Source organism: Mirounga leonina, unplaced genomic scaffold (genome assembly GCF_011800145.1).
Source record: "Mirounga leonina isolate KUSES-001 unplaced genomic scaffold, KU_Mleo_1.0 Mir_82, whole genome shotgun sequence".
NCBI classification, from domain to species: domain Eukaryota; kingdom Metazoa; phylum Chordata; class Mammalia; order Carnivora; family Phocidae; genus Mirounga; species Mirounga leonina.
The window spans coordinates 24,453,080-24,479,978 of NW_023270825.1; the positions used below are offsets into that span (position 1 = coordinate 24,453,080).

General features: G+C 45.9%; 2 protein-coding genes across 6 annotated transcripts in view; one reads left to right on the forward strand and one right to left on the reverse strand.

Moving 5' to 3' along the window:
• POMT2 (protein O-mannosyltransferase 2) overlaps positions 1–26,899 on the forward strand; it is a 41,089-nt gene that overhangs the window by 3,258 nt on the left and 10,932 nt on the right. For all 5 annotated transcript variants that reach the window (XM_034992995.1, XM_034992997.1, XM_034992996.1 and 2 more), the window contains exons 2-10: positions 4,153–4,237; positions 10,017–10,121; positions 12,105–12,213; positions 13,931–14,039; positions 15,611–15,770; positions 17,107–17,213; positions 17,885–17,967; positions 20,722–20,831; positions 24,439–24,505. In XM_034992995.1, coding sequence (XP_034848886.1) covers positions 4,153–4,237; positions 10,017–10,121; positions 12,105–12,213; positions 13,931–14,039; positions 15,611–15,770; positions 17,107–17,213; positions 17,885–17,967; positions 20,722–20,831; positions 24,439–24,505 — 935 coding nt within the window. The remainder of the gene's footprint in view (positions 1–4,152; positions 4,238–10,016; positions 10,122–12,104; positions 12,214–13,930; positions 14,040–15,610; positions 15,771–17,106; positions 17,214–17,884; positions 17,968–20,721; positions 20,832–24,438; positions 24,506–26,899) is intronic.
• On the reverse strand, positions 6,282–6,697 carry LOC118002496 (60S ribosomal protein L31-like). The gene has a single exon (XM_034993005.1). The coding sequence runs from the start codon at positions 6,695–6,697 to the stop codon at positions 6,323–6,325; it is 375 nt and encodes a 124-aa protein (XP_034848896.1). The 3' UTR covers positions 6,282–6,322.

A 26,899-nucleotide genomic window follows, 5' to 3' on the forward strand; every position in this document is an offset into this window, starting at 1 on the left:
TTATGCCATTCCCCAGTGGAGAGTGTGGAGTGCTGGATGCAAGGGGTGGGAGGAAGCTTTTTTCTTTTCTTTAGCCCCTCCATAGGCTTGGCACCCCTTCTTTCCAGTATACTTCCGTGTGTCAGTGTACTTCCGTGGTGAGCCCCTGGGCTTAAGGGCCCTTTTCTTTCCATCGCTGTACACACTGCACCTCTGGTAACCCCTGTGCCTAGCAGATTGTCCCTGCTCCCCGCCATGGGATTGAGTGAGCTGATGTGGGCCCCTGCCCTGAGTTTGAGTCCCTCTTTTCTCTGGAGTTCCCCAGCATACTAGCTTGTGTGTGGCCTTCAATCCCATTTAGGGACAGGGAAACCTTGGCCCCACCTTTAATCATCTTACTCCTTTTAACGCAGCTGAGATTGTCGTAGAGGGGGAGGGATCATGGGACACAGAGGGAGAGAGTGGCTATGAGCGACTGAGCAAGGCACATTTACTTTTGTCTTGAGCACACAGCTTACCCCAGGACTTTTCAATGTTTGCATTTTGCCCAAAGTTCTGTATTGAATAGCAAGGTCCTTACTACTGGCACCATTTATATAAACTTTGGAGACTCCTTGATTTAGCAGCCACATCCATATTGCCTTTTGGCTGGGGCTGCTAGGCTTGCTGCCCCATTATCATGATTACATCTCTTTCTTATTTTGCCCAGAAGAGAGTGAGCAGTAACCAAGGCAACATTCAAACTGTTTCTTTCTCCATTCAGCCTCATTAATAGGTAGGATAGTGGGAGACTCTCGCTACCTTCCTTGCCCACCAGATTCCATCCCCAGCTCATTGTCCTTTCTCTTACAGAAAGGTATGTCTCAGCGTCTCAGCATCCTATGCTTGTGACCACAAACTGTCAGGGTCTGGGATTTTATTTTACCCAACTTGCAAACTAGTAAGTTAGCCTGTCATTGTTTTATGGATGCTGGCAGACGACAAAGTACTGAGTCAGAGACAAAGGACTTTATTTCTCATATCACAGCAAGCAGGATGAGCATCAGCATGCTGGCATCAGTTCCTCTTGCCCCCGAAGTCCCATGTGATGCCGTGGGTCTGAATGAATGCCTGCACATGCAGAAGGTAGTATCATAGCTGAGGGATACTGAGCTTGGGGAATCCACTGTTTTATAATAAGCAGTCAACAAGAGTGCTCTCTTTCCCAGAGAGAGATGCTAACTCTTCCCTCAAGGTTGTTTTCTGGAAACATAACCCTGAGAAAGGGCCTGAGTAAAGAGTGGCCAGGACCTTGCATTGTTGGCATACCCTGCAAGGTCTGTAGGAACAAGAGAGAGCCAGGGAGGATTGTCTCTCCCAACACAAACACAATAGAAGCTGAGAAGAAATATGAATGTTACTACTAGTTTTACTTGGGATTTTTGAAGTAAAAATCTCATGTTTCCAAACAGACATCAGAACTAACCACAAGTGTTGGGACAGTTTAAAATAATGCCCAGTGGGCATCCCACATATGTGTGGGACTTTATAGTCTACAGAGTTCTTTACATATGTTTTTTGAATTGAGTCCTAATGCTTCCCTGTGTGGGGCACATGGCAGATATTTTTGTTGTTTTCATTGTGTAGACAAGAACAGAGATCCAGGGAGAGTGACTTTGCCAGGTTGTGCCTTCATTAGGAAGTGGTGGAGCTGAGACTGATCTCTCTTCTTTCTGCAAGTCTGTTTTGTCACACTGCTTCGAAGTTATTTCTCTCTTTGACATCACCATACCACTGTCCTCACTTCGTGTCAAGCAGAGTGTTTAGCAAATAGCAGACGCAGAAGTAGATTTACTTTTCTGCTTATCTATTGGACGCACTGAGTTAAAGGAAAAAAAAAAAGAACCCTACATTTTTGGGAAACACATGTTTAGCCCCTTACATTGCAGGTTGGTAATAATTGCTTATGAAGCTGGCCTTGGGGATGGCTGGTCCCTAGAAAGCAACTGCTCTTCTGAGCTGCAGGGAGGGACTGACACACAAAAATGGCCAGGCTGTGCTAGATAACTAGGCTGCTGCCATCAAGTCTTTGTGTAGGATGTGAAAAGGTTTATGGGGTTGTATGGAAGAACAAGACTTTTACATTGTGTTTAAAAGCTAATGTATTAGGGCGCCTGGGTGGCTCAGTCGGTTAAGCGACTGCCTTCGGCTCAGGTCATGATCCTGGAGTCCCGGGATCGAGTCCCGCATCGGGTTCCCTGCTCGGCGGGGAGTCTGCTTCTCCCTCTGACCCTCCTCCCTCTCATGCTCTCTGTCTCTCATTCTCTCTGTCTCAAATAAATAAATAGCTTTTATTAGAATCACTTATTTAATTGCAAAACAATTTGTGCAATGAGGATAGCTTCTAGATAGGCTCTTAACTAAATTTTTATATACTGGTTAGTTCATTATAATAAGCTCATAGTCAGCAGGTTAATTATCACAAGGTTAATGAGCAAAATTAGACCCCTGTGACAACTGTAGTTTGTAGGCTCTTACTGATCAGTAGCCCATGGTGTAGTTGATAATAGCATTAGTAGTCTACTTTCTAGTAGCAAAAGTAGTCTCAGGGTCAGAAGGTAACAAACTTGGAAGAGAACTCTTACTACAAACCTTTCTATATTATAGAAAAACTCTGCTCTTTTAAAATAAATAGCAGCTCAAGCTACAGAATAAGTATAGATTTCACTTAAATATACAACTGGTTGGCAAATATTTGCTAACCTTTCTCATCTATCTAAATGAAGGTTAACAATCAGCCTGATGGGGGCACCTGGGTGCCTTCAGCTCAGGTCGTGATCCCAGAGTCCTGGGATCAAGTTCCGCATCAGGCTCTTTGCTCAGCGGGGAGCCTGCTTCTTCCTCTCCCTGCCACTCCCCCTGCTTGTGCTCTCTCTCCCTCTCACTCTCTCTCTGTCAAATAAATAAATAAATAAATAAAATCAAAAAACCCATGCTTTAAAAATAAATAAATAAATAAATAAATAAAATAAAAAACAATCAGCCTGATGTCTTGCTTCCTCAAATCACTTGTGTAAAAAAAAAAATTTTTTTTTTAAGTAAACTCTACCCCCAGTGTAGGCTCAAACTCATGGCGCCTCGGGTGGCTCAGTTGGTCAAGCGTGGGACTCTTGGTTTTGTGATGTCAGAGTCATGAAATCGAGCCACATGTGGGGTTCCACGCTCAGTGGGAGTCTGCTTGAGGATTCTCTCTCTCCCTCTGCCTCTTCTTCTGTCCCTCCCCCAGCTCGAGTGCATACATGTGTGCTCTCTCTCTCAAACAAATAAATAAAATCTTAAAAAAAAAACAAACAAACCTCACGACCCAGGATCAAGAGTTGCATAATCTACCAACTGAGCCAGCCAGATGCCCCAATTTGTCAATGATTTTTTAATCCAAATTTTCTCATTAATTGCTTGAAACTTATAGTCTTTGGGTTTTTTAAAATAATGATTTTAGGGGCGCCTGGGTGGCTCAGTCATTAGGCGTCTGCCTTCGGCTCGGGTCATGATCCCAGGGTCCTGGGATCGAGCCCCGCATTGGGCTCCCTGCTCTGTGGGAAGCCTGTTTCTCCCTCTCCCACTCCCTCTGCTTGTGTTCCCTCTTTCGCTGTGTCTCTGTCAAATAAATAAAATAAAATCTTTAAAAAAATAATAATAAATAAATAAAATAATGATTTTATTTGTTTATTTGAGAGAGAGCACAAGCAGGGGGAGGGGCAGAGGGAGACAGAGAAACAAACTCCCCACTGAGCACAGACCCTGACCCAGCGCTGGATCCCAGGACTCTGAGATCATGACCTGAGCTAAAGGCAGACACTTAACCTACCGAGCCACCCAGGTGCCCCATAGTCTTTGGCTTTAACTGTAATTTTAACCATGCTTTATTATGGCTATTTGGATTGTATGATTATTTATATATTTTTAAGACTTTATTTATTTGAGACAATGAGAGAGAGAGAGCACAAGCGGGGCAAAGGGCAGAGGGGGAGGAATAAGCAGACTCTAGCAGGGAGTCCGATGTGGGGCTCGATCTCAGGACCCTGGGATCATGACGTGCGCCGAAGGCAGACGCTTAATGGACTGAGCCACCCAGCCACCCCAGACTGTATGATAATTTAAAAATTCTCATTTCTCTTTCTGTTTTTCCTTTAGTTGGGATGAGACTCACTTTGGAAAAATGGGAAGCTATTATATCAACCGCACCTTTTTCTTCGATGTGCACCCACCTCTGGGAAAGGTGAGCAATGTGGTGACTGACAGCTCTCTTTAAAGGGTTGGAGCAAAGTCTCAATTTTGGATTTAAATCTTGGGCTTGTGGAAAGAAACCCTGACATTCCAGGCCAGCTGCTTATGTGGAAAATCTTTGATGTTTTGAGGAGTTCTCTGGGCCCAGAAATGGAAAGGGAGTCCATCAACCAATGGATGGATATACAAAATATGGTATATCTATATGATGGAATATTATTCAGCCATAAAAAAGGAATGAAGTGTTGATACATGCTACAACATGGATGAGTCTTGTAAACATTATGCAAAGTGAAAGATGTCAGACACAATAGGCCACAATAGTGTATGATTCCATTTATATGGAATGTCCAGAATAGGCAAATCCATAGAAACAGAAACTAGATTAGTAGTAGCCAGGGTCTGGTGGGGAAGGAGGATCGGGGAGTGATTGCAAATAGGTAGGGAATTTGTCTTGGGGTGATGAAATGTTCTGGAATTAGGTAGAGGTGATGGTGGCACAACCTTGTGAATATACTAAAAACCACTGAATTGTACACTTTAAAATGGTGAATCTTATGTATATGAATTTTATCTCAATTCAAAAAAGTAAACAGTGGAGAGAAGGAATATGTTGCACAAAGCAGAGATTGCTGAGAGGAGCTGATTGTCTATAGGGGAGCAAAACTCCTTTTCCCCCTTCCCACTCCCAGCAGGTACATTCTTTGACCTGTACCTCTCACATGTTTTACAATTAGAAATCCCACAGTGAGAATTCATTTTACTTCTCTGAAAACAACGACCTCTGAGAAGGCTAATGGATCAGCCCTATCTTCCTAATGGAGGCTGAGATCTTTGGCACCAAAGGGACAAGAATTGGTCCGTTAGGAAGTGGAGGTGTGATCCTGGAGCATGGAGTAGTTGGGGATGAAGGCAGAGGTGATGGGAGACAGGGGTGGTGGTCTGTGACAGGTGGGCTTGGGGGCACGAGAGCATTAGATAGGGACCAGAGAGGGGTGCAGAGGGAGGTGGGATAGTGACCTATTTCAAAATTAGCTCTGAGCCCAGAGCTGGAGTAGAAAATATTATGCCTCTCTGGTCTCCTTTATAAGATAACAGCAATAAAAATCAGAGCAATTGAAAACTTAGTCTGTTCTTGTCACTTTTGGCATATTATCTTATGTAATCCTCAGAATAACCTGTGAAGTAGGTACTGTTGTATCCCCATTTGCCAGTGGGGAAACTGGGGCACAGAGAGGAAAAGAAGTTTGCCATAGGGAAGAAAGCTAGTAAATGGCAGAGTCAAGGTGCAGGCTGGTTTAACGTCTACTCTCTTACCCCTTATATCACACTGCCTCATGATACTTGCCTTGCCCCCCGACTTGGATGATATCTGTTAACCACCGTAGGAATAAGCAATAGAATGTGTTGAATGTTTGCACTAACCAACCCCGGGAACCAGGACCCCTGGTGGAGGAGATTTTTTTTTTCCTAGGAAAACCAGCCCAGTCTTTCAGCTGGGGACTGCCTGTCGATGTTTGGAGTCCCCTAGTGCTCAGCACAGTGAAGACATGCATGTGGAACACTGGCTGATGTGTTTTTACTTACGCCTCCCCTGGCTCATATCTGGTCCCTCTGGGCAGGGAAAAATGTGAGGCTTCTTTCTAAGGCTGCCCCTGGGGAGTTCGGTCCGTCTGCCCCCCTAATTTATCTCCTGATGGTCCTGTGCTTTACCTGATTGAAAGAGAGTGATGAACACAGTAGCTTTCATAGGTTCTAAGGCCAAGCCAGTCAAAGAATCAGAAAGCCCCTTGAAGTTGTGAATGGGAGTTTTCTCCTGCAGTACTGAGGCTTCTAGCTGTCATTCCGCACCGGCCCCCAATCCTGGAGGAAATAGAATGCCTGCGCAGAGTGAAACGAGGATAATACTCAGATGGCATGACCTTCCTCTGCCCCTCCCCCCGCTTCCTTTGATCAGCACAGAAGGAAGTCAAAGGTCAAGAGCTACCTCTCCCCACATTTCTATTAGTTTCTTATATATGTTTTCTTAGAAATTCTTTTTTTTTTCAGTTTTATACCTTTATTTGACAATCAGCGATTAGTTCTCATCCACATTAACTGTCTGTAGATTTTTGAAGGTGGTGACAGGTACATAGGTAACCAGTGTGTAGAGCTTGTTTGGTGAATCTTCATCCTCGTTACGTTTTCTGGACAACCGCACACGGATATGGTATGGAACATTCCTTATTCCTTTGGCCCAGACAGCTTTCTTGAGCCTGGTGTCAATGCGCACACCTGGAGTTCCCATCTCCTTCGTGGCAAATTTCCAGATCTCTCTGAGTGCCCGAGGGGCACGCTTCTTGACACCCACTCCGTGGATGCGCTTGTGAGTGTTGATGGTGTATTCTCTGGTCACTACCTTGTTGATGGCAGAACGGCCCTTCTTCTCACCACCCTTCTTCGTGTGAGCCATTCTGCTGGGCCCTGGTTGGAAAAGAAGAGAAATTCTTTATACAGGGTGCCTGGGTAGCTCAGTCGGTTAAGTGTCTGCCTTTGGCTCAGGTCATGATCCCAGGGTCCTGGGATCGAGCCCGTGTCGGGCTCCCTGCTCAGCGGGGAGCCTGCTTCTCCATCTGCCGGCCACTCTGCCTGCTTGTACTCGTGCTTGCTCTCTATCTCTCTCTCTGTCAAATGAATAAATTAAATCTTAAAAAAAAAAAAATTCTCTCTACAGGGCGCCTGGGTGGCTAGTCGGTTAAGCATCTGCCTTTGGCTCAGGTCGTGATCCCAGGGTCCTGGGATCGAGTACCACATGGGGCTCTTTGCTCAGCACGGAGCCTGCTTCTTCCTCTGCCCCTCCCCCCGCTCGTGCTCTCTCTCTCTCTCTCTCTCTCTCTCTTTCTCTTTCTCTGTGCTCTCTCTCTCTCTGACAAATAAATAAATAAAATCTTAAAAAAAAAAGAAATTCTTTATACAGATATGTGAGTATATTTATAGACATGCACATGAACAACTTATATATACAAATAGGACCAGACTAAAATTGTTCAGCAGCTTATATTTTAAACATGATATATCTTAACTTCTTTCCACATTAGCACGTAAAAATGTACTCCATTTTTTTTTAAAGATTTTATTTATTTATTTGAGAGAGAGAGAAAGAGAGAGAGAGAGCACATGAGAGGGGGAGGGTCAGAGGGAGAAGCAGACTCCCTGCCGAGCAGGGAGCCCGATGTGGGACTCGATCCCGGGACTCCAGGATCATGACCTGAGCCGAAGGCAGCCGCTTAACCAACTGAGCCACCCAGGCGCCTCCAAATGTACTCCATTTTTAAAAAATTTATTTTATTTATTACTTTTTTAATTTGCGTATTGTTGACACACGATGTTACATTAGTTTCAGGTGTACACCATGGTGATTGGGCAAGTTTCTATGTTATGCTGTGCTCGCCGCAAGTGTAGCTGCCATCTGTCCTGTTCCATCGCTGCTCCGACGTCACTGACTGCAGTCCTTATGCTGTGCTTTCTATTTCCGTGACTTACTCATTCCATAAATGGAAGCCTGTATCTCCTACTCCCCTTCACCCATGCTGCCCATCCCCCACCCCTTTCCCTCTAGTGACTACAGTTTGTACTCAATATTTATCGTTCTGATTCTGTTTTTGTTTGCTTATTCATTTTTTTAAAGATTCCATTTATGAGTGGAATCATACGGTGTTTGCCTTCTCAGTCTAGCTTAGCATAATACCCTCTAGGTCCATCCATGCTGTCTCAGATGGCATGATCTCAGCCTTTTTTATGACTGTTGTGCTCCATGCATTTTAATGGCTATATATTATTCCATTATACAGATGTGCCATAAATTATTTTACCCATCTTTAATTGGTAGACATTTATGTTAATTTCAATTTTCAGCCATTACAAAAGATTTTGCAATGAACATCCTTGCACATTTATCTTTTCATAGTTGTGCAGGTGTATCTAAAAGGTTCTTAGCAGCCAAACTAAAGAATCTAAGGATATACACATTTAGATTTGTGGTAGATATTGCTATGTTTTTCTGCAAAAATATTGTAATAATATATATTCCCACCGACAGTGTATGAGGGTTCTTGCTTCCCCCACACCATTGGCAGCACTGGTGTGATAATACTTTTCAAAACTTTGCCAATTTGAGAATAAAAATGGTGTGTCACTGTTTTCATTTGCATGTCTTTATGAGTTGGGTTGAACATTTTTTCATATGTTTATTAGTCATTATTTTGTTTTCTATGAATTTGCCTATTCTAGTAAGTTCCTTTTCTTATTGATTTGATCAATTAGTTAGAAAATTAGGGCTCAGGGCTACTTTTAATCTTAAGAGAACGGAGAGGGAACTGAATTTCAAGTGCCTGGTAAGGGCTTGGCATAGTGCCAGGTGTTTAACCTATTGTACTGTCTCTGATCCTCACAGCCCTCCCCCGCCACCGCAAGGGAGATTTTATTACTTGTAGCTCAGACATTAATAAGTATTGCCGGCAATCAGAGAGCTGAGATGCAAACCATCAGTGCATTTTTTCACTCTACCGGACCAGCCAAGCAGTCTGGGAATTTATACCAGCACCAGGCAAATTTGTTCTCTGAGATCCCGGGTGGGAAGGGGCGTGCATTTGTTTGTCACCTGTCAGTTTTTGTTAATCTAGGTATTTGGATGGCCCTGTCTTTTCAATACCTTCTCTTACTTTATGTTAAATTAGTTACATTAACTTCTGATCCCTAGGATTTTTTTTTTTTTAACAAGGCTTTATAATCATTTACTGTTGAATTTTGACCTCTGTTCCTTGACGTGGAACTATAAAGAGTGACTTTGGTTAGAGCTACTTATAGTAAAAAGTGAGCTGGTTCGTGGTCCAAACCCAAGCCCCACAAGCAGTGTTGCAGGGAGGGGCTTTCTTAATACAGCCAGTATATTCTGTCCCTCCACACAACTTAACTGGAGCACAGGAGTCTGGGCAGGGCAGCCTGGGGCTGTTAAAAATGCTTGGTATTTGCTGACAGTTTTTATGGCTTAGCAGCTTCTGATTGCTTGTGTGGAAAAGAGACTTTTACACTGTTGAAAGATGAAAAGATAGAAATGAAGAAGCTGATCTTGAACGTTTTGAAGGATTCACAAATCTCAGTCTTAGTGTAATAGTTGATTTGTTCTGGTTTGGAATGTGCCAAGGCTGCCCTCCTTTGAAATATTGGAAATAGGAGAAACTGGTCTCTGGCCTTTTGGTGTATTTTCCCCTGGGACTTTTCTCCTCTGGGGAAATGTGTCTGTCTTAGCATCCTCCCCCCCTCCCCCACTTCTTCCCTTCTGCCTATTGCTGGTGTGGAACTCCTTGGCCATTTTTCCCCCTCCTCATTCTGACTTGGAACCTCATCTTCCTTTCAGAGGTCAGTCTCCCAGGAATCAGCCCCTGCCCATGGCCTCCCCCATGGGCTGTCATGTTTTATTTCATAGCAAATGAAAGAAGGTTGAATGAGAGAGCCCTTCAAATTGTGGGATATTTTCTTCCTAAGTATTCAGTCTGCACTATTCCCAAGAACTTGGCGTTAACACAAGAGAGGATTTGTTTCAAGCAAAGAGCTCTGTAGACAAAAGATTCTTTGCTCTGCAACAGCTGCAGGAGAAAATGTCACATTGGCAACTCCTATGGACAGTTATCAAGGGAAGCCAAAGTCTGGGTGCAGCTGGAAGGAAGTTTAGGGGACAGAGGAATCTTAAAGGTCTCTCATCATCTTTTTGTTTGTTCTCCTTCTCTCCTCAGATGCTGATAGGTCTTGCTGGCTACCTGAGTGGGTATGACGGGACTTTTTTGTTCCAGAAGCCTGGGGACAAATATGAACATCACAACTACATGGGAATGAGAGGAGTAAGGCTTCCTGACTTACTCTAGACTGAACCCTGGGGCCACACTCAGTCAGAAGTTATAATTGGAAGCCCTGGAGTGGTGGCAGGTGTAGACAAAGGGACTTTGGGTGGCAGTGGGAGGGGAGGATGATTGGACCCACATCCTGTAGTAGAGATTTAGGTGTAGAGATTCAGAACTGCGGTAGGTAAGAAGGGGAGGGGAGGCCACAGATAATACAGAGATCTCATGGGTAGGAGCAAGCACACACTGTCACCTATTGCCCAGCCCACGTGAGGCTTCAGACTTCAGGTTGGAGAGCAGCCTAGGACCCGGGCAGCCAGGAGGCTCCTGTATCCCCCTGACGTTGGCCTCGGCACATTGGCAGGCCACACGTCATTCCTCTCCATGGCCACAACTGCTGGAGGATTGCCTACCTCTGAGGGCCCTTAAGATCTCAGCATCCCATACTCCTGACACCAGGTCCCTGCTTCTTTCCCCATGAAGGTTTCAGGCACCCAAAAGGGATTTTCCAGTCTTGTAGAGGAGGCTATATATGTTTGCCCCGAGTTGCAGCACCAGCCTTGATAGAGCATCGCCAGGCCTAAGTACCCAACTCTGTGGGGACCCCTTATCTGTAGCTAAATGAAACCTGCAAAATCTGACTTTGGACATGGAGCTCTCAGAGCAGGTTGCATTTATTTATAAGCTCCTTTCCTTAAGGGGCTCAAAGCACTTTAGATAAATGCTGTGTGCTTATTTGAGCTAATCATTGGGTAATTTGCATGGTCATATTATACTGTATTAAATAAGGATTACCCCAACCCTCAAGTTCATATTCTAAAGTGGTTCTGTGTCTTCCTAATGACTTTTGAACAACACATAGCATATGTAATTGGATAGAGGCCTGACTCACTGTGGGCTTGCTGTGGAAATCGACAAGGTCAAATATAACAGCCGTGTTCTCTTTCACACTAGGATACATTGCTTTCTTTTTTTATTATTATTATTATGTTATGTTAATCACCATACATTACATCATTAGTTTTTGATGTAGTGTTCCATGATTCATTGTTTGCATATAACACCCAGTGCTCCATGCAGAACGTGCCCTCTTTAATACCCATCACCAGGCTAACCCATCCCCCCAACCCCCTCCCCTCTAGAACCCTCAGTTTGTTTCTCAGAGTCCATTGAGGACACATTGCTTTCAATTGACAAAAAGTGACAACCCAAATGTGAGAATTTCCATTTCCCTGGGCTTGTCTATTTACTTGTGATGGACAGGGTAGGGAGGTAGAGAGAGAGCTGGTGGTTCCAAACAAAACAAAACAAAAAACAACTCTCCAGATACTGAAGAGTCAGATAATTTTTTTTTTCCAGAATTAAAATGCAACCTGTAGATTAAAGAGTGATTTCTGCTGTGATTGAAGGAAAGAGCCAAGGGAGAAATAACAGAAATAATAATAGAATTCTCTAGAATATTAAAACACCATAGAGAGGTCTTTCTCTACTTGTACCCACAGTTTTGTAGTAGAAGCTAATGTTTATTGAGTACTCTGTGTGTGCTAATAAAACTAGCCCATTTAATCTCCAGAGAAAACTCTCTGAGGCAGGAACTCTAATTTTTCATATGACACAGACGGGGAGGCTGAGATTCAGAGATGTACTGTTTTAGTCACAGCTAGCAGTTGATGGGGCAGTCCAACCTCAGAGTCCCCTACCTGAAACCATCTGCCATCCTGCACACACCTCCTTGACTGAATTTTGCTGATTTCGTGTCCGTGTTCGAGGTGATGCTCAATGGGCACATATATGTTGCTTGATTTGGTGATTCACTGTCACACCATCCCTTTCTTGTTTATAGATATTCTAGGTGATTTCAGGTCACCAAGTCATGCCTGCACCAAGGGTCCTCCATTTTAAACATTAGTTTGTGCCAAGTCAAGTAGGTCTCTGATGCTTAGCTTAGCTGGCTGTTTGACTGCTTCTCTTTTCCTTCCATAGTTCTGTGCTTTCCTCGGTTCCTTGCTGGTTCCCTTTGCCTACCTCACTGTATTGGAGCTGTCCAAGTCCCTCCCCGCAGCACTGCTCACCGCTGCCCTCCTCACTTTTGGTAAGTTGTCTTATACCCATGTTTCTTAGGAAATTGCTACATTATGAGTGTAGTTGGAAATCAATACATTTAAGGATCCTATCCATGGGCCCAGTGGTTAAGTAACTTTAGGATTGGGTAAATGTATTACAAATCTTATTTTCTTCACCAGTGATATTACATATAAAAATAGTTGTGTGTAGCAAACCTTTATATTATTAGAGGGTAGTGCTCACGTATATAATCCCAAAGAATAGATTATCTCCAGGTTATCCACATTTGAGTTTGGTGTGAATAAGAAGATAAATTTGTGTGTGTGCATGTGTATATTTGAAGGAGGCTTGTGATTCTAATTCTGCTTCTCTCAGGCTACTATCAAGGTCTCTCAGGTTACTATAAGTTTGCACTCCTTAAACTGATTTCAGCTGAATGGAAGGGCAGATGTCTCAGAAGTAGCTGGGTGGCAGGAAATAGCAAAATGGGAACTTTATTTTCTGTGGGTAATTCCCCGCTGGATAAATGAGAGTTGATCTGTAGAATTTGATTCTGTGCTATTCTGATTTTTATTAAAGTGAATTCATGACCTCATAGAACTTAACATTTAAAGAAGTCCAGGCCAAGTTAGGTGGGTATTTCAGGTGTAATTCTGGCTTTGTTTTGACAAATATGTTGCAAGATTATAGGGCCTCTCTGTAGACGATTGGTGGCTTTTTCCTTGTGTCTTTAATTTCCCTTTTCAGTTATTAATCCTCTTCATTTATTCTTTTTTTTATTCCACAACTGTTTTTCAAGCATCTCCTCTGTGCCAGGCCACTTTTCTGGGCCTCAGAGGATATGCTGATGAGACACCGTGCTGTCATGGAGCTTATATGCTAGTACGGCGGATGATAAATAAGCAAGTAGATTGTAAGTCTGAAATGTAACAACATAAGCCATAGTGCAATGTAGAAAATAGAGTAGAGTAAGGGAGAGAGTAACGGGGAGGGATTCTCTTGTGGGTAGGGTGGCCTGAGTGAAGCAGAAGATTAAGCCATGCAGAGATCTGAGTGAAGCGTGTTCAGGCAGAGGGAACAGCATCTGCAGTGGTCCTGGTGCAAGGCAGCATTTGGTGGATTCAGGGAACAGCAAGGAGGCCAAGTGTCGCCAGAGTGGAGTGAGTGAGGCAGAGGGTGTTGGTGGAGGAGGTTGTTTGGGGAGGGACACCATGCCGGCTTTGGCAGTCGTCATTAGGACTTGGTTAGTCTGAGTGAGATGGCAAGACATTGGAAGCTTCACAAGCAGTGGCTTGATGTAATCAAATTTTGTTTGAAGAACAATCACTTGGGTGCCTTTGCGGAGAATCCGCTTCCAACAGAGACTTCACGTAAAATGCTAAGACTCTATCCTAGGTATGGGTAGTCTGGCTATATAAGCAGGTGGCAGAACTCCCATTTTGGTGGTGGAAATGAGGAAGAGCCCTCGTCTCAGGACTGCTCTATCTGATTGAATGATATGGTTGTTCCTTGGGTCACTGGCCTGAAAGGAGTGTGAGATATAGTTTCCTATCCCTGAGCTTTGATGTACCCCAAAGCTATGGCCTTCCACCTCCCTGATGACTCAGTGGCTCATCTGGTCTTGACTGTATAAATGCTTACATGCAATTGAGTATAAGGGGCACTATTTCTTATTGTTGGGGTGTTTGGTTCTCAGGGGGCCCATCTCTGATTCCCTTTTTGACTGCTGAACTCATGTTTTTCAGATACAGGATGCCTTACTCTGTCCCAGTATATCCTCCTTGACCCCATCTTGATGTTCTTCATCATGGCTGCCATGCTGAGCATGGTCAAGTACAACTCCTGTGCTGACAGGTCAGAAACACCATCTCTGCGGGCTGGGCGTTGGGGGTCAGAAGCTATGGCAACTCTGGAATTTCTGTAGCCAGGGACAGGGTGGGTGCCTATAGGACTTGTTTGGAAGCTGCACTTAAGGCAAGCATACTTTTTTTTTTAAACTTAGATTGTCCATTTTAGATCATAAAAATAGATTTTAATATGTTTTCTAGACATACTTTTTTTTGTTTTGCGTAAGACTAAAAAAATATCAATGATCTTTTTAAAGAATATTCTAATGGGTGGATTTGGGTAGGGGTTTGTGGATATTATGGAAGAGTCCTCATGCCTTCCCAGCCCACCATCTTCTAAGCTACCCCTTGGCACCAGCGCTGGTTAGGGATCCCAGGATAACTTTATCCTTCACATTCTCTGTCCTAGAGGGGAGGGAACCAGGACAGAAACTGCCTGGGAGCTATTTGTCTCCCTGCCCTCAGTGGTTGCATCCACTCCTGACCTATTGACGGGAATAATTTATATAAAAGGTTGGCTTAAGCAGTCCATGCCAGTCAAGAGGATCTCTGCAGGCCCGGGTCAGTTCTAAAGCTGTTCTGGAGGGCCTGGTCTTCTTCCAGAATGGTCTTTTGCAGATCCTCCTTTTGCCTCTGAGAGAGTAGAGTAGGTCATTCATTCTATTCAAACCAAAAGAGCTGGCTCTGCCTAGGCTTTTCTAGGAGTCAGCTTGGTTTCACCATGGCCAGGCTCATTAAATTACATTATGCCAATAAAGCCGGATCCAGTGACTACCATCTCTCCCTGACTTTGGGTGGTCAGCTCCCCCTACCACGCCCACCTCCACCTGCCATTTCTTGAATACATACTATGTGCCAGGTCCTGTGCTAGGAGCTGGAGGCATGGAGGTACGTAAGTCTCGCAGTTCAGGGGCCTTCACTCCTCCAGAGGAGGCAGCCAGCTAATGGGGAAATTGCAGCACTGAGCACTGGGTGCTGTAAGGGGAGCAAACCTCGGAACCGACTGCCAGAGTTAGGACTATGCTCTCCCGCATGCTAGCTGTACTGCTTGCCCTCTCTGTACCTCGATTTCCTCCTGTGGGAGAAGGGGATAATAGTAGGACCTACCTCTGTGGAGTTGTAGTGAAGGTTAAAGCGTTTATACAAATCAAGTGCTCGGAACAGCGCCTGACACGTAGTAAGCACTCAATAATTGCCGGCTTCCCAAGGGCCACAGGCGACCCCCAGGAGAGAGAGGGCTGACTTAATCCGGTAGGCTGCTCTGGATTTGCCTTTTCCTTCCACCTGAACAGTAAGCCTCTTGCTTAATTTGAGCCCTGTACTTAGCCAGGAAAGCTATGGCCCCTCTCCCAGAAAAATGTCCTACTCACTCTCACGCTGCTTCCTGCGGTTTTGGGAGTTCCATAACCACATGCTCCCTGGAGCCACGCCATGGTCTCCTGAGGTTAGGAGCCCTCAAGAAAGAGGGCAGGCCATGGCCTCTCAGGGTCACAGAACCTCTGCCCTTCCCCACTGCTGCTCTCGTTTTTGAGTTTGGTTCCACTGCCAAACTGAACTCTGTGTCTTGTTGGTTTTCAGGCCCTTCTCTGCCCCCTGGTGGTTCTGGCTCAGCCTGACTGGCATTAATCTGGCTGGTGCTTTAGGGGTCAAGTTTGTTGGCCTCTTTATCATCCTGCAAGTGGGGTGGAACACCATTTCAGACCTTTGGCACCTGTTTGGAGACCTCAGTCTTTCAGTGGTGAGAACCCAAGTGCTTGTAGAAATGTCTTTGCTCCTTGGTATTGCTCAGCAGAGCCAGTGGCCTTTCTCCGCCTCTGCGGCAGGTGGTGGCGTGGCTGTATTCTGGCCTGAGGTGGGCTGGCTCCGGCCCCTGTCTGTAGGCAGCATGACAACAGGAAGGAGGCCATGCTTGGAGGCTAGAGAGGTTTAAAGGGAGAGGATGAACTAACATCCTTGGCATTTTCTTTTGGCATTTGTTTCTGCGATGTTTTTTAAATGTTCTACAAACTACCCAGTCACGTAGTCTGTCCAGCTGGGCTCAATGCCAAATATATGGCCGACACTAGCTGCATGGGATCTTCAGTAAAATGGGTAGGGTGACTTTCTGAACTCACCATTTTCCTTCTCTGACCCAGGATCTCCAGATTTGGAGGCCAGGAAAGGCCTTTAGAGTTTATTAAAGTGTTATTTACTAAGAGCTGATTCTGTGCTAGGCACTTTGCAAAGTGCTTCACCTTCACTGGCTCATTTACCTCTCCTAACAGTCCTGTGAGGTAGGTAGTTAATTACCTTCTCTTTACAAATGCGGAAGTCCAGACCCAGAGAGGTAATAATGTGTCCCAGACCATACAAGTAAAAGGTAGATGTAGGATTCAGACTTAGAGGAGGCTGACTCCAGACCTGAACTACTTTGCCACAAGGCTTCACCATCACCTCTGAACCAAAGTCTCGATAAGTTCATTTATTCGCTCAGAAAATATAGACAGACTACCCTTTCAGTCTGAAACATGGAATATGCAGATGAAAAAAACAAGGATTCCTGCCCTCCAGAGACAGTGGAGAGAGAGAAATAAGTAAACAGGTGATTACAGTCCAGCCAAAAAGTGCTGTGAGGGCACAGTGGAGGGCACGAGCCCAGGTCAAGTGGTCCAGGAAGGTTTCGGGGGGGGCGTGGAGCCGAGGCCTGAGATGCAGATCAGGAACACTTATGCGTGTGATGGATGGGGCTGGCACAGTACAGGAAGCGTGGGGACCATGCGCGGAGCTCAGTGTGACTGGAATATAGAAGGGACTGATGAGTGATGAGGCTGAAGATGCAGGGATGGTCTGGGGTCCTGGGTGAGGACCTGCACAGGCAGCAGAGGGCTGGCCCATGTTCACCACCCTGCAGCGCTGGGGTGGTGGGGTGTCATGGAAAGGCTAGGGTTTCCATGTATTTTTTCTTGTTGGCTCTTAGTTTTTCAATTTTTTGTGATTTTGACTTATGCATAAAAAGTTACATGTAACGCGCATAGAAGGTATAAGGTAGAATAAAGCCCCATATGCCCAGCACCCCGAACTGGCTCTGTTTGCAGGTGACTGTGGGGAAACACCTGACCGCTCGCATCCTGTGCCTCATAGTGTTGCCGCTGACTCTCTACATGGCCACTTATGCTGTTCACTTCATGGTGTTGAACAAAAGGTACAGCAGAGCCTTTCCAGCCTCTTGCTTCCCATCTTCCTCTTGCCTCTCAGCCTGTAGGTGGGGTGTGTGATTTCCTGGGTCTGTGGTTGGGATGTTCGAGGGACCTGGTGGGTTTTATCTGTTCGTTTCCTCCTGTGTTGTCTTTTGGATATCCAAAGAGCTCAGAAAAGCCAGCACCCTGGCCTGAAGGAAGAGGAGAACTTCCTAATAGCCAAACTGCCCCTTATCCCTAAGCAGAGTCCCTGTGCTTCACAGGGATGGGCAGAATAAGGTGTGCAGTTGGAGGAGGGTGACAATCGCAGCAACACTAGCCGAGGCTCACATTTAACGAGTAGCGACCAAGTGTCAGCATTTTGTACATATTATCTCGTTTTCATCATGATTGTTTTCGAGTTCTTTTGATTTTTTTTAAATCCCCAATTTATAAATGAGAACTGAGGCTAAGCAAAGTTAGGTACTTCTGAAGGTCACCACCTAGCTAGTAAGTGGCCGAGTTGAGATTTGGACCCCTGTTTCTCCAACTCCATCACCTGTGTCTGTCCCATGATACCACACTGCCCCTCTGGTTGTCTTCTTTTAAACTAGTTGCACAAGGCTCTTCCTAGAGTTCCCAGGAAATTAGAGTTTCTCTCCAGTACCTTGTCTGTCTTCTGCTCCTTTCCCCACAGTGGTCCTGGCGATGGCTTCTTCAGTTCTGCCTTCCAGGCCCGGCTTTCAGGCAACAACCTTCACAATGCTTCCATCCCCGAACGTGAGTATCTCCTGGCCTTTATGAAGGTAGAAGGGCAGAAGCCTGTCTGGGTGGGTGAATTGGAAAAGAAAAATATGATAGCCTGTAGATGGCAAACTGGGAGAAACATCCAGTTAGACCTGGTATGAGCCCTCAAAAGAGTGACTTGGGACACAGGACGTGCAGCCCTGAGCAGCAGTCTCTTTGACTGTAAAGAATAACTTCTCCCTTGTGCTGTGGAAGCATCTAAGTCAGCTCCATGGGAAGGCAACCAGAGGAAATCTGGTGAAAGGACAAGGCCCTCTGGTGCTAATGGTCAGTTTCCACCATCATATTCTGTGACTCACATCCCGTCCTTATTCACAGATCATAATGGAGCGCATGTTAGCCATATTGAAGACTGTAAGTGGATCCCTTCCAGAGTAGAGGATCTGGTGACCGTGTGTGTTAAGTGTATAAAGAGGAAACACAGAGCTCTGGGATCAAAGGGTGCAGGAGATCACTTCTGCTAGGGAGTTGGAGGGCATCAGAGGTACACAGAGTGAGATGCCGTGGAGTCTAGCCCTGGAAGAATGGGTAGATTCGAACAGATGGAGAGGGAGGAGAGGGCATATAGGGCAGAGGGGACAGCAAGATCAAGGCCAAGAACAGGGCACAACGTAAGGTACAAATTATCCCCAGAAAAGTACTAGAAGATAAGGCTGAAAGGATAGGTTGGGCCCGGATTATGAGGGTTTGAAATGTTTGGGTGAGGTGTTTGACTTCATTAAACAGGCAGTGGAGACCCAGCGGAGGCCTCTGAGCAGGAAGGAGGACAGGAAGGCTGGGGCCGTAGGGAGGCGACACTGATGGCAAAGCGCAGGACGGCTAGGGAGGGGGTGGGACTGGAGGCAGGGGCTCCCCTCTGGAAAGCTCTTCTGGGTACTTGAGCTGGGCATCATGGTAGCAGCCACAGGGGTGGTGCAGATGGGCAGGGACAAGCGAGATTAGACATGGAAAGAGAAGAGGAAAGATGTCACTGAGGACTTGAGCCCAGGTAATTGTTTCTGGGAGGCACAATGATGCCTTCTAGTCTCTCCAGTGCCTTGCACAGTGTGTAGGACACAGGGGGCCCGCCAAGACTGTGCATAGAATGAGAAATAGGAAAGCAGGTTAAAAAGTTGGTTTAAAAAGGCAGATACTGGTTCCACTGTAGAGAGGTTGACTTTGAGATGCTTGGGGAAATCCATGCAACGGGGCAGCTGATGTTTTCAGAGGATGAATCAGTCAGCCAGCTAAAGGGGGAAGCGGTACCATGGCGGTGGCTGTGACCTGTAAGGAACCTGGAGAGAGAGAATGAGAACTGGGCTGGCTGAAGTCAGGTCACTTGGGAGTGCAGGAGGGAGGGGGTTAGGGAAGGAGGCTGCAGAGGACAGTCCATGAGGGAGTGTGGGTTGAGAAGGGGGAACAAAGCATTTCCAGAAGCAAAGGTGGTCAGCAGTGTGAGGGGCTGCATATGTTGGCCTGCGTGAGAACGTAGAAGAGGAGCTGTGGGGTTTTGCAAATGCCTACTTGTTATTTAAAAGGCCTAGCTCACTGTGATCTCTTCCGTCAAGCCAGCCTCTTCTTACTCTTTGCATGAGAATTCATCCTACTCTGCACTGGGCTCCCACCATGTCACACGTTGTCACACCTTTGCTGGTGCATTTGCCCACTGTCCTGTGCTCATCGGTGTGTGCAGCCATCTTCCTTAAGACTGGGCTCTCCCAGGGCCACATCCAGGCCCCCTCCAGCTTTGGATCCACTGTGTAATTGGTACGATCTGTTGACCAAATGAACAAACAAAGGAAGACCGGAGTAGCCTATCCATGATGGAGCGAGACAGGTTTCAGTGGACTCGAGAATGGCAGGGCAGCCAGATTACAGGGGACTGAGAAGAAGGACAGTAAGGAAGAAAGAGGCTTCTCAGTTACCCAGGGCCTGCAGGCAGAGGGGATGTTCTTGGGTAAACGGTTTACTCTTTTTTTTTTAAATTCAGAATTAAACAAACCCAACCACCACTGAACAACTACTTTATATAGTATTAGATTCAAAAGGCTCAAAAGGATTTCACAAAAATGTAAATTATCTTAACAGTCTATCATAACATTATATCTATCTTGAAGAATATTCTAAGGTGAAGAAAGCTCTGACTTGCAGAAGCAGAGGCTGGCCCAGAAGCCAATGACAGCCCACAGAGGCCAGGGCTTAGCAGGTTGGTCTCTGGAGCTGAGATCAACTGCCACTTAGCAGCGGCCTTCACTGACAAGACTCTAAGGGACCTCTGGGCCTCAGTATCCTCACCTGTAATCTGGTTTCTGCCTTACAAATTTGTTGGAAAGATGCAGTGTTCTGTTCCAATTAAAGCACTTTATATGCAAAAAAAAAAAAAGAATATTCTAGGTAAGACATGAAATGCTTCTTTCTTTCTTTATTGTGTTTAATGTATGTATAGACTTTGAAGGATGGGCAGTTTCTAATCTTTTGCTATTACAAATAGTGCTTTGATAATGCCACTGTTAATACCAGTGCTTCTTCTGAAGTCCTGAGGAGGGAAGGGAGGTGAGGGCACCAGTGAGACCCTGTAGTGAACTCCCACTTGAGCTGACGCCGTGGGAGTGAGAAGGTACCTGTGCGTCTCGCTTTAGGCGGTGCTGGGCCCAGTGCCATCTGTTAGAGGCTTAGTGAGTCCTGTGACTTCAGAGGCCCCTCCTAGTCACGGGCCAACTCACACCCTCCACCGTTCCTTCCTCCCAGATCTGGCCTATGGCTCTGTGATCACCGTGAAGAACCTGCGGATGGCCATCGGCTATCTCCACTCCCACAGGCACCTCTACCCCGAGGGCGTCGGCGCCCGCCAGCAGCAGGTCAGCGAGCTTCTTGTACTTTCTGTACTGCGGCAACACCAAGCTGTCGGCCGGGCCGGAACCCACGCTTCTCTTTCTTGCTCCCGCCCTTTACCTGCGCTGTCCTCCCTGCTTGAAACGGTCTTACTCCTGCACCCTGCTTCTCTTTCCTCTGGGTGACTCCAGCTTCTTTAGGCTTCAGTGCAAGTGTTCCCTCTGATTACCGTGACCCACCTCTCTACTCAATACCGGGTACGTGCCTCTCTCATGAGGGGCTTGCCTGGCACGATTTGTAAGCCTCTGCAGTTACCCTTTTCACATTGAATTGTGAGTGCTTCCTTCCTCCTGTCTCTTTGCTACTTGATTGCTAGCTCTTGGAAGGCTCAAGTGCCCGGCACAGTGCTTGGCTTGACATGGATGATGGTCAAGTGTTGTGGCTGTAAACACAGACCTGGAAACCAGACTGTGTTATCTGGGTCTGAATCCTGGTTCCACCAGAGTATGACTTTGAACAAGTTACTTGACCTTTCTCTGCTTCAGTATCTTCATCTTTAAATTAGGGAAAATAAATAGTGCCCTTCTCCACCATAGGGTAGTTGCAGATTAAAAGTATGAAGCGATACATGTGACGTGCACCCTGGGGGATTAGCCATGAGTATTCCCTGAATGAGTGAGCGACACTGTGTCTGTGTCCGTGTCCACGAGTGTCGGGTGTGGCTGTGGCGGACAATGCCTGAGAGGGAGAAGCAGGATGTTGGAGAGGTTGGAGAGGTTGGGGAGGCCAGGCTGTGCAGAGGCCTTCCATGTTACAGTAGATTTGACTTTGTTCTATGGGCATTGGTGAGGCGTTGAGATTTATGAAGGCATGATAAGATGTGATTAGATTTTTAGGTTAGAAAGAAATAGTGATAGATTGAAAGGAGGGGCAGATTGGAGTCAAGAAATGAGTTGGGAGGCAATAATCATGACAGAGGATGGTGAATAGAGGCAAAGACCATGAATAGGGTGGGAATTGATTCAGGAAACACTTCACAGGTCAGTGTCAGGGCCCCATCACTGGTGGCTGTCAGGGCCTAGCTATATCTAGGTCTGTAGGTTGGAGATCGAGGTGTATGTGTGATAATGCTATTCCACCATAGTCAGAAATGCAGGAGGAAGAGTAGCTCTGGAGATGAGAGAGTTTCCTTTGTGTATTGTAGATTTGGGGCTTGTATCAGGAAGGAGATCTGAGTGTGTAGCATATGGGTGTCAATGACACAGTGGGATGGGTGGCATTGCCCAGGAAGGGTGTGCAGAGGGAGGAGAGCCAGTGAAGGAGCCCTGGGGGGCAGCAGCACTTAGGCAGTGGCGAAGATGCTCCCAGGGGCACTGGTAGAAGAGGCTGAGAAGGAGGGCATGAACAGGGAGGTGGGAGGAGAGCACAGGGCAGACAGCATCCCCAGGAGGATGGTGCTCAGCAGTTCAGGTGCTGCAAAAGCCTCAGAAAAGGTGGGGGCCTTTAAGAAAGAGGCCTTTAAACGACAGTAAAGGGGGCCTCGTCGCTAAAAGGGATTGCTTCTGAGGAGTGGTGAGGCCCCAGGTCTCAGCTGCTGTGCCAGGGAGGAGAGGAGAGGGGAGGCGTGCAGGCTGCAGGGCAGGCTATTGTGCTGAGAGACTTGGAGTGATGTTTCTCTTCTGGCAAAATGACCAGTATTTTTACTTGGCAAAAAAGCTGGGCTTGGAGCTGGGCTCCAGTGTGGGGCTTGAACTCATGACCCTGAGATTGAGACCTGAGCAGAGATCAAGAGTTTGACACTTAACCGACTGAGCCACCCAGGTGTCCCAGTTCCTTGTATATTCTTAATACCATCATTCCTGATTTTTTTCTGAGAAAGTAAAAGCCACTGAAACAAAGGAGCCATAATACATACATAATTTTTTCCCTAAATGTTGATTCCAAATCTCTTTGCAAGTAAATCAGTCATGTTTTGTCCAATTGGAGTCATAAAAACTCACTTTGTATGTATTTTTATTGTTTCCGGGTATTTGTGTTCTTGTTTATATAATTGGCATAATTGTATGTGTATAGTCTCTATCCTGGGAGCATTGGAGTTAGCTGCCTTGGTTTGAATCCTGTCTCTCCACTGATAGGCTGTGGTGACTTTGAGCAAATTACTCAACCTTAGTTTCCTTGTAAGTAAGGTGGGGACAACCATAGTACCTACAGCAGAGAGAGAAGTCTTCCCCAGTGCTTAGAACAGTACCTGGTGATAAATGGCAGCCATTTTCAGCATCAGCATTTTATAAGCCTTTTCCTATGCTGGTAAAAAATGCTCAGAAACATTTTCTGTGGCTGTGTAATATTCTGTCCTGTGGACATATCATCATGTGAGCTGTTCCTTTATTATTGGACGTTTATTCTGTTTCTAAATTTTTGCTATTAGATTCATCACAGCATGACATGCATGTTCACATGCATACACACACACACATTTAATTTTTTAAAAATCAGTGTCTATGAAATGGCTATGGGCTAAAACCTCAAGTTTCTAGGACGAGATATTTATGGAGCTATTTAATTTCATTTGGCCACATTCTAGAGAATAAGGCATGAATTTTTCACTTAGAAAATTTGAGGCATGGTCTTAATTACTTTGTAAAATACACTAAATCGGGGTGCCTGGTGGCTCAGTTGGTTAAGAGTCTGATTCTTGGTTTCGGCTCAGGTCATGATCTCAGGTTTCTGAGATCGAGCCCCACATCAGGCTCCACAACCGAGCGTAAAGCCTACTTGGGATTCATCCTCTCTCTCCTTCTCCCTGTGCCCCTCCCCCAGCTCGCGCTCTCTGTCTCTCTCTTAAATAAATAAATTAATTAATTAAAAAAAATTTTTTTTAAGATTTTATTTATTCATTTGACAGAGAGAGAGTGAGAGAGGGAACACAAGTAGGGGGAGTGAGAGAGGGAGAAGCAGGCTTCCTGCTGAGCAGGGAGCCCAATGCGGGGCTCGATCCCAGGACCCTGGGATCATGACCCAAGCCGAAGGCAGACGCTTAAAGACTGAGCCACCCAGGCGCCCCAATATATAAAAATTTTTTAAAATGCACTAAATCCTCTTTGTGTGCTGGAGACTATGTTGCGCAAGGTATCATGGTTCCTCCTCTAGGAGGCTGAAACTTTAAAGAGAAGATGCAGAAAGAGGGGCACCTGGGTGGCTCAGTCGTTAAGCGTCTGCCTTAGGCTTGGGTCATGATCCCAGGGTCCTGGGATCGAGCCCTGCATCGAGCCCCGCATCGGGCTTTGTGCTGGGCGGGAAGCTTGCTTCTCCCTCTCCCACTCCCCCTGTTTGTGTTCCCTCTATTGCTGTGTCTCTCTCTGTCAAATAAATAAATAAAATCTTAAAAAAAAAAAAAGATGCAGAAAGATATTGAGACCAATCAAAAAGGCTCTTGTGGGAGAAACCTATAAATGCAGATGGAAGGAGAGAATCTCACCAGTGCTACTTCTGAACCCCCCTTGGCAGCATGGCCCCTCGGGTTGGTGGCTGAGGATTCTGAAAGAGGCTTAAGCAATGTTGGTTTGCTGTGGATTGTCCTGTGGCTATGCTGATATTGATGGTATTCTCCCTCCCAACTCCTCCCCCACCCAGGTCACCACCTATCTGCACAAGGACTACAACAACCTGTGGATTATCAAGAAACATAACACAAATGCAGGTAATGTGGTAGGGAACTGATGTTTCTTGCATTATGGCTTACTCTGAGCCATTTTTAACATTCCTCATGCCTTCAAATGGTACAGAGATGGGCATTCCTGAGCATGGTTTGGCAATACCTTTACTGGTCTCAGTTAGTCTTTCAACAGCTATTTATTGAGCACCTACCATGTTCCAAGCACTGTTGTCAACACAGGAGGTAAGCAGTGAGCAAGACAGATAAGATCTCACTCCTAATAGCTGTCATGTTGAAGCCAGAGGGCCTGGCCAGGGCTCAGACTTAATTCAGACTGGTTACCTGGACATGCTGCCAGGGGCTGGCTGAGTGGCCCCAGCTGAGGGCAAACGGTGACTACTCTCGTTTCTAAGGAGAGCACACTAAGCCTTTCAGACCCCAGCATATGGTGAAGCTCAAGTTGTCTTGCTGTGACAGAGTATTGCTGCCCACTGGTCACCCCTGGACTGCACCAGTCAGTTGTAGATCTCAGAGCTTGTAGCTGGGCTTTTCTGGCCTGGTGCTTGGGCCCTCGCTCAACAGCTGCTGGCCAGCGCCCTGGTTGGCCTGGGCAAAGCTGCTCTACACCTGGTGGGCTCTTGCGGCTTTATGACATGGGTTCTATCCAGGTCTTTCTTTGGTCAGGGAGCTGGCTACCTGCAGGCCGTGCCTTCTGCTCTAGCTGAGAAGAGAACAGAGGGCATCTTCCGCTCACCTCTGAGCCCCTGCTGACTGTCCTATGTCACAGGCATTCTCTGGGACTCCTGTAAACCCCACCTGGCTCTCCGCCTTTCTTGAGTCAGCTGCTCCCGAGCTTTTGTGTGGCAGTGGGTGGCTGCTCACCTAAATCCACCTTCTTTGTTCCTTTCCCCACCTCTTCTTGCTGCGGTCTTGAGACTAGAAATGTGGTGTACGCAACCACTGTCTTTGCCTCAGTAATATACGTTAGGACACCATTTGTCAGAGTCTGTTTCAATACCTTTATAATACCGGTATTGATTGTTTACATCCAATAGGACAAACATAAGTGGCCCATCACAATGAGGGGTTATGAGGCAAGACTGCTTTACTTCTTTTTTTTTTAATTAAAAAAAATTTTTTTTAAAGATTTTATTTATTTGTCAGAGAGAGAGAGCACAAGCAGGGAGAGCGGCAGGCAGAGCAGGCGGAGGGAGAAGCAGTCTCCCTGCTGAGCAGGGAGCCCGATGCGGGACTCGATCCCAGGACCCTGGGATCATGACCTGAGCCGAAGGCAGATGCTTAACTGACTGAGCCACCTAGGTGTCCTAACACTGCTTTACTTCTAAGGTTATGTGGGCATGGACCAAATCTTTGAACATCTCTGATCTGTTATTCGATGTGGCTTCTAGGTTAAGGTGGTTGCATTTCACCCAAGGAACTAAGGCTCTGTGTGAAGACGGAGAGCTATAAACACTTTGGGAAGTGGGAGCCATACAGACTAAGGTCTTTGTTTGTATGTTTCTAGGAATTTATCCATTTCTTCTAGGTTGTCCAATTTGTTGGCATATAGTTTTTCATAATATTCTCTTATGATTGATTATATTTCTGTGGTGTTGGTTGTTACTTCTCCTCTCTCATTTGTGATTTTATTTATTTAGGTCTTTGTGTTCTTGATGGCTAAAAACGCCCCTCCCCGTCACATCCATGTAAAATGAAACTTCCCTCCCATCGACTTACTTGATTTGTCACCTTCGCTGATTAATCTTTTTCAGAGACCTTAAGGTCCACATAGGAATGGGCATGTCTACACTTGAGTTCTCTAATTCTCTTAAAAACTAGTGATTTGTTCTGGCACATTTCTCTTTCCTGACCTTGAGTGTTAATGTCTCAATGGGAAGAAGTTTGCTAGGATCTTTTTGTGTTGCTGATTACTGCCAGCTCCTTTTCCATTGTCATTGCCTTGCTAGACCTGATCTGACTTGGTTTCCAGATGATGTGGTCCCTTTCTTTTGTCACGTCATCATTTTCTTCGCCTCACACTTAGCATGTGTGTTGCCAGAGACAAGATAATGACTGGCAAAACTTGAGGGTTTAACACTGGACTCTGAGGAGAGCGCATATGGTCATTTACATGGCATTAGTTTTTGGAAGACTATGTTTTTACTAGAAAGGAAAATCTTATTATTTGACTTCCCAGCTTAAAAACCCTTCTGTGGAGCCTTCGGGGCCTGTCAGATAAAGACCACCTTTCCTAGCCTGGCATGCACCGTCTGGCCCTACTTGTTCACACACTCATCTATTCCCACAGTCTTTCCCGTTCCCCTCCCCACCACACCCTACCCTCTCATATGAAACCATTTGCTATCGGTCAAATGCGTTTTGTTCTTTCATACATCTGGCCCCACTTGTTGACCTGACAAAATTCTCCCCTCTTTGTAG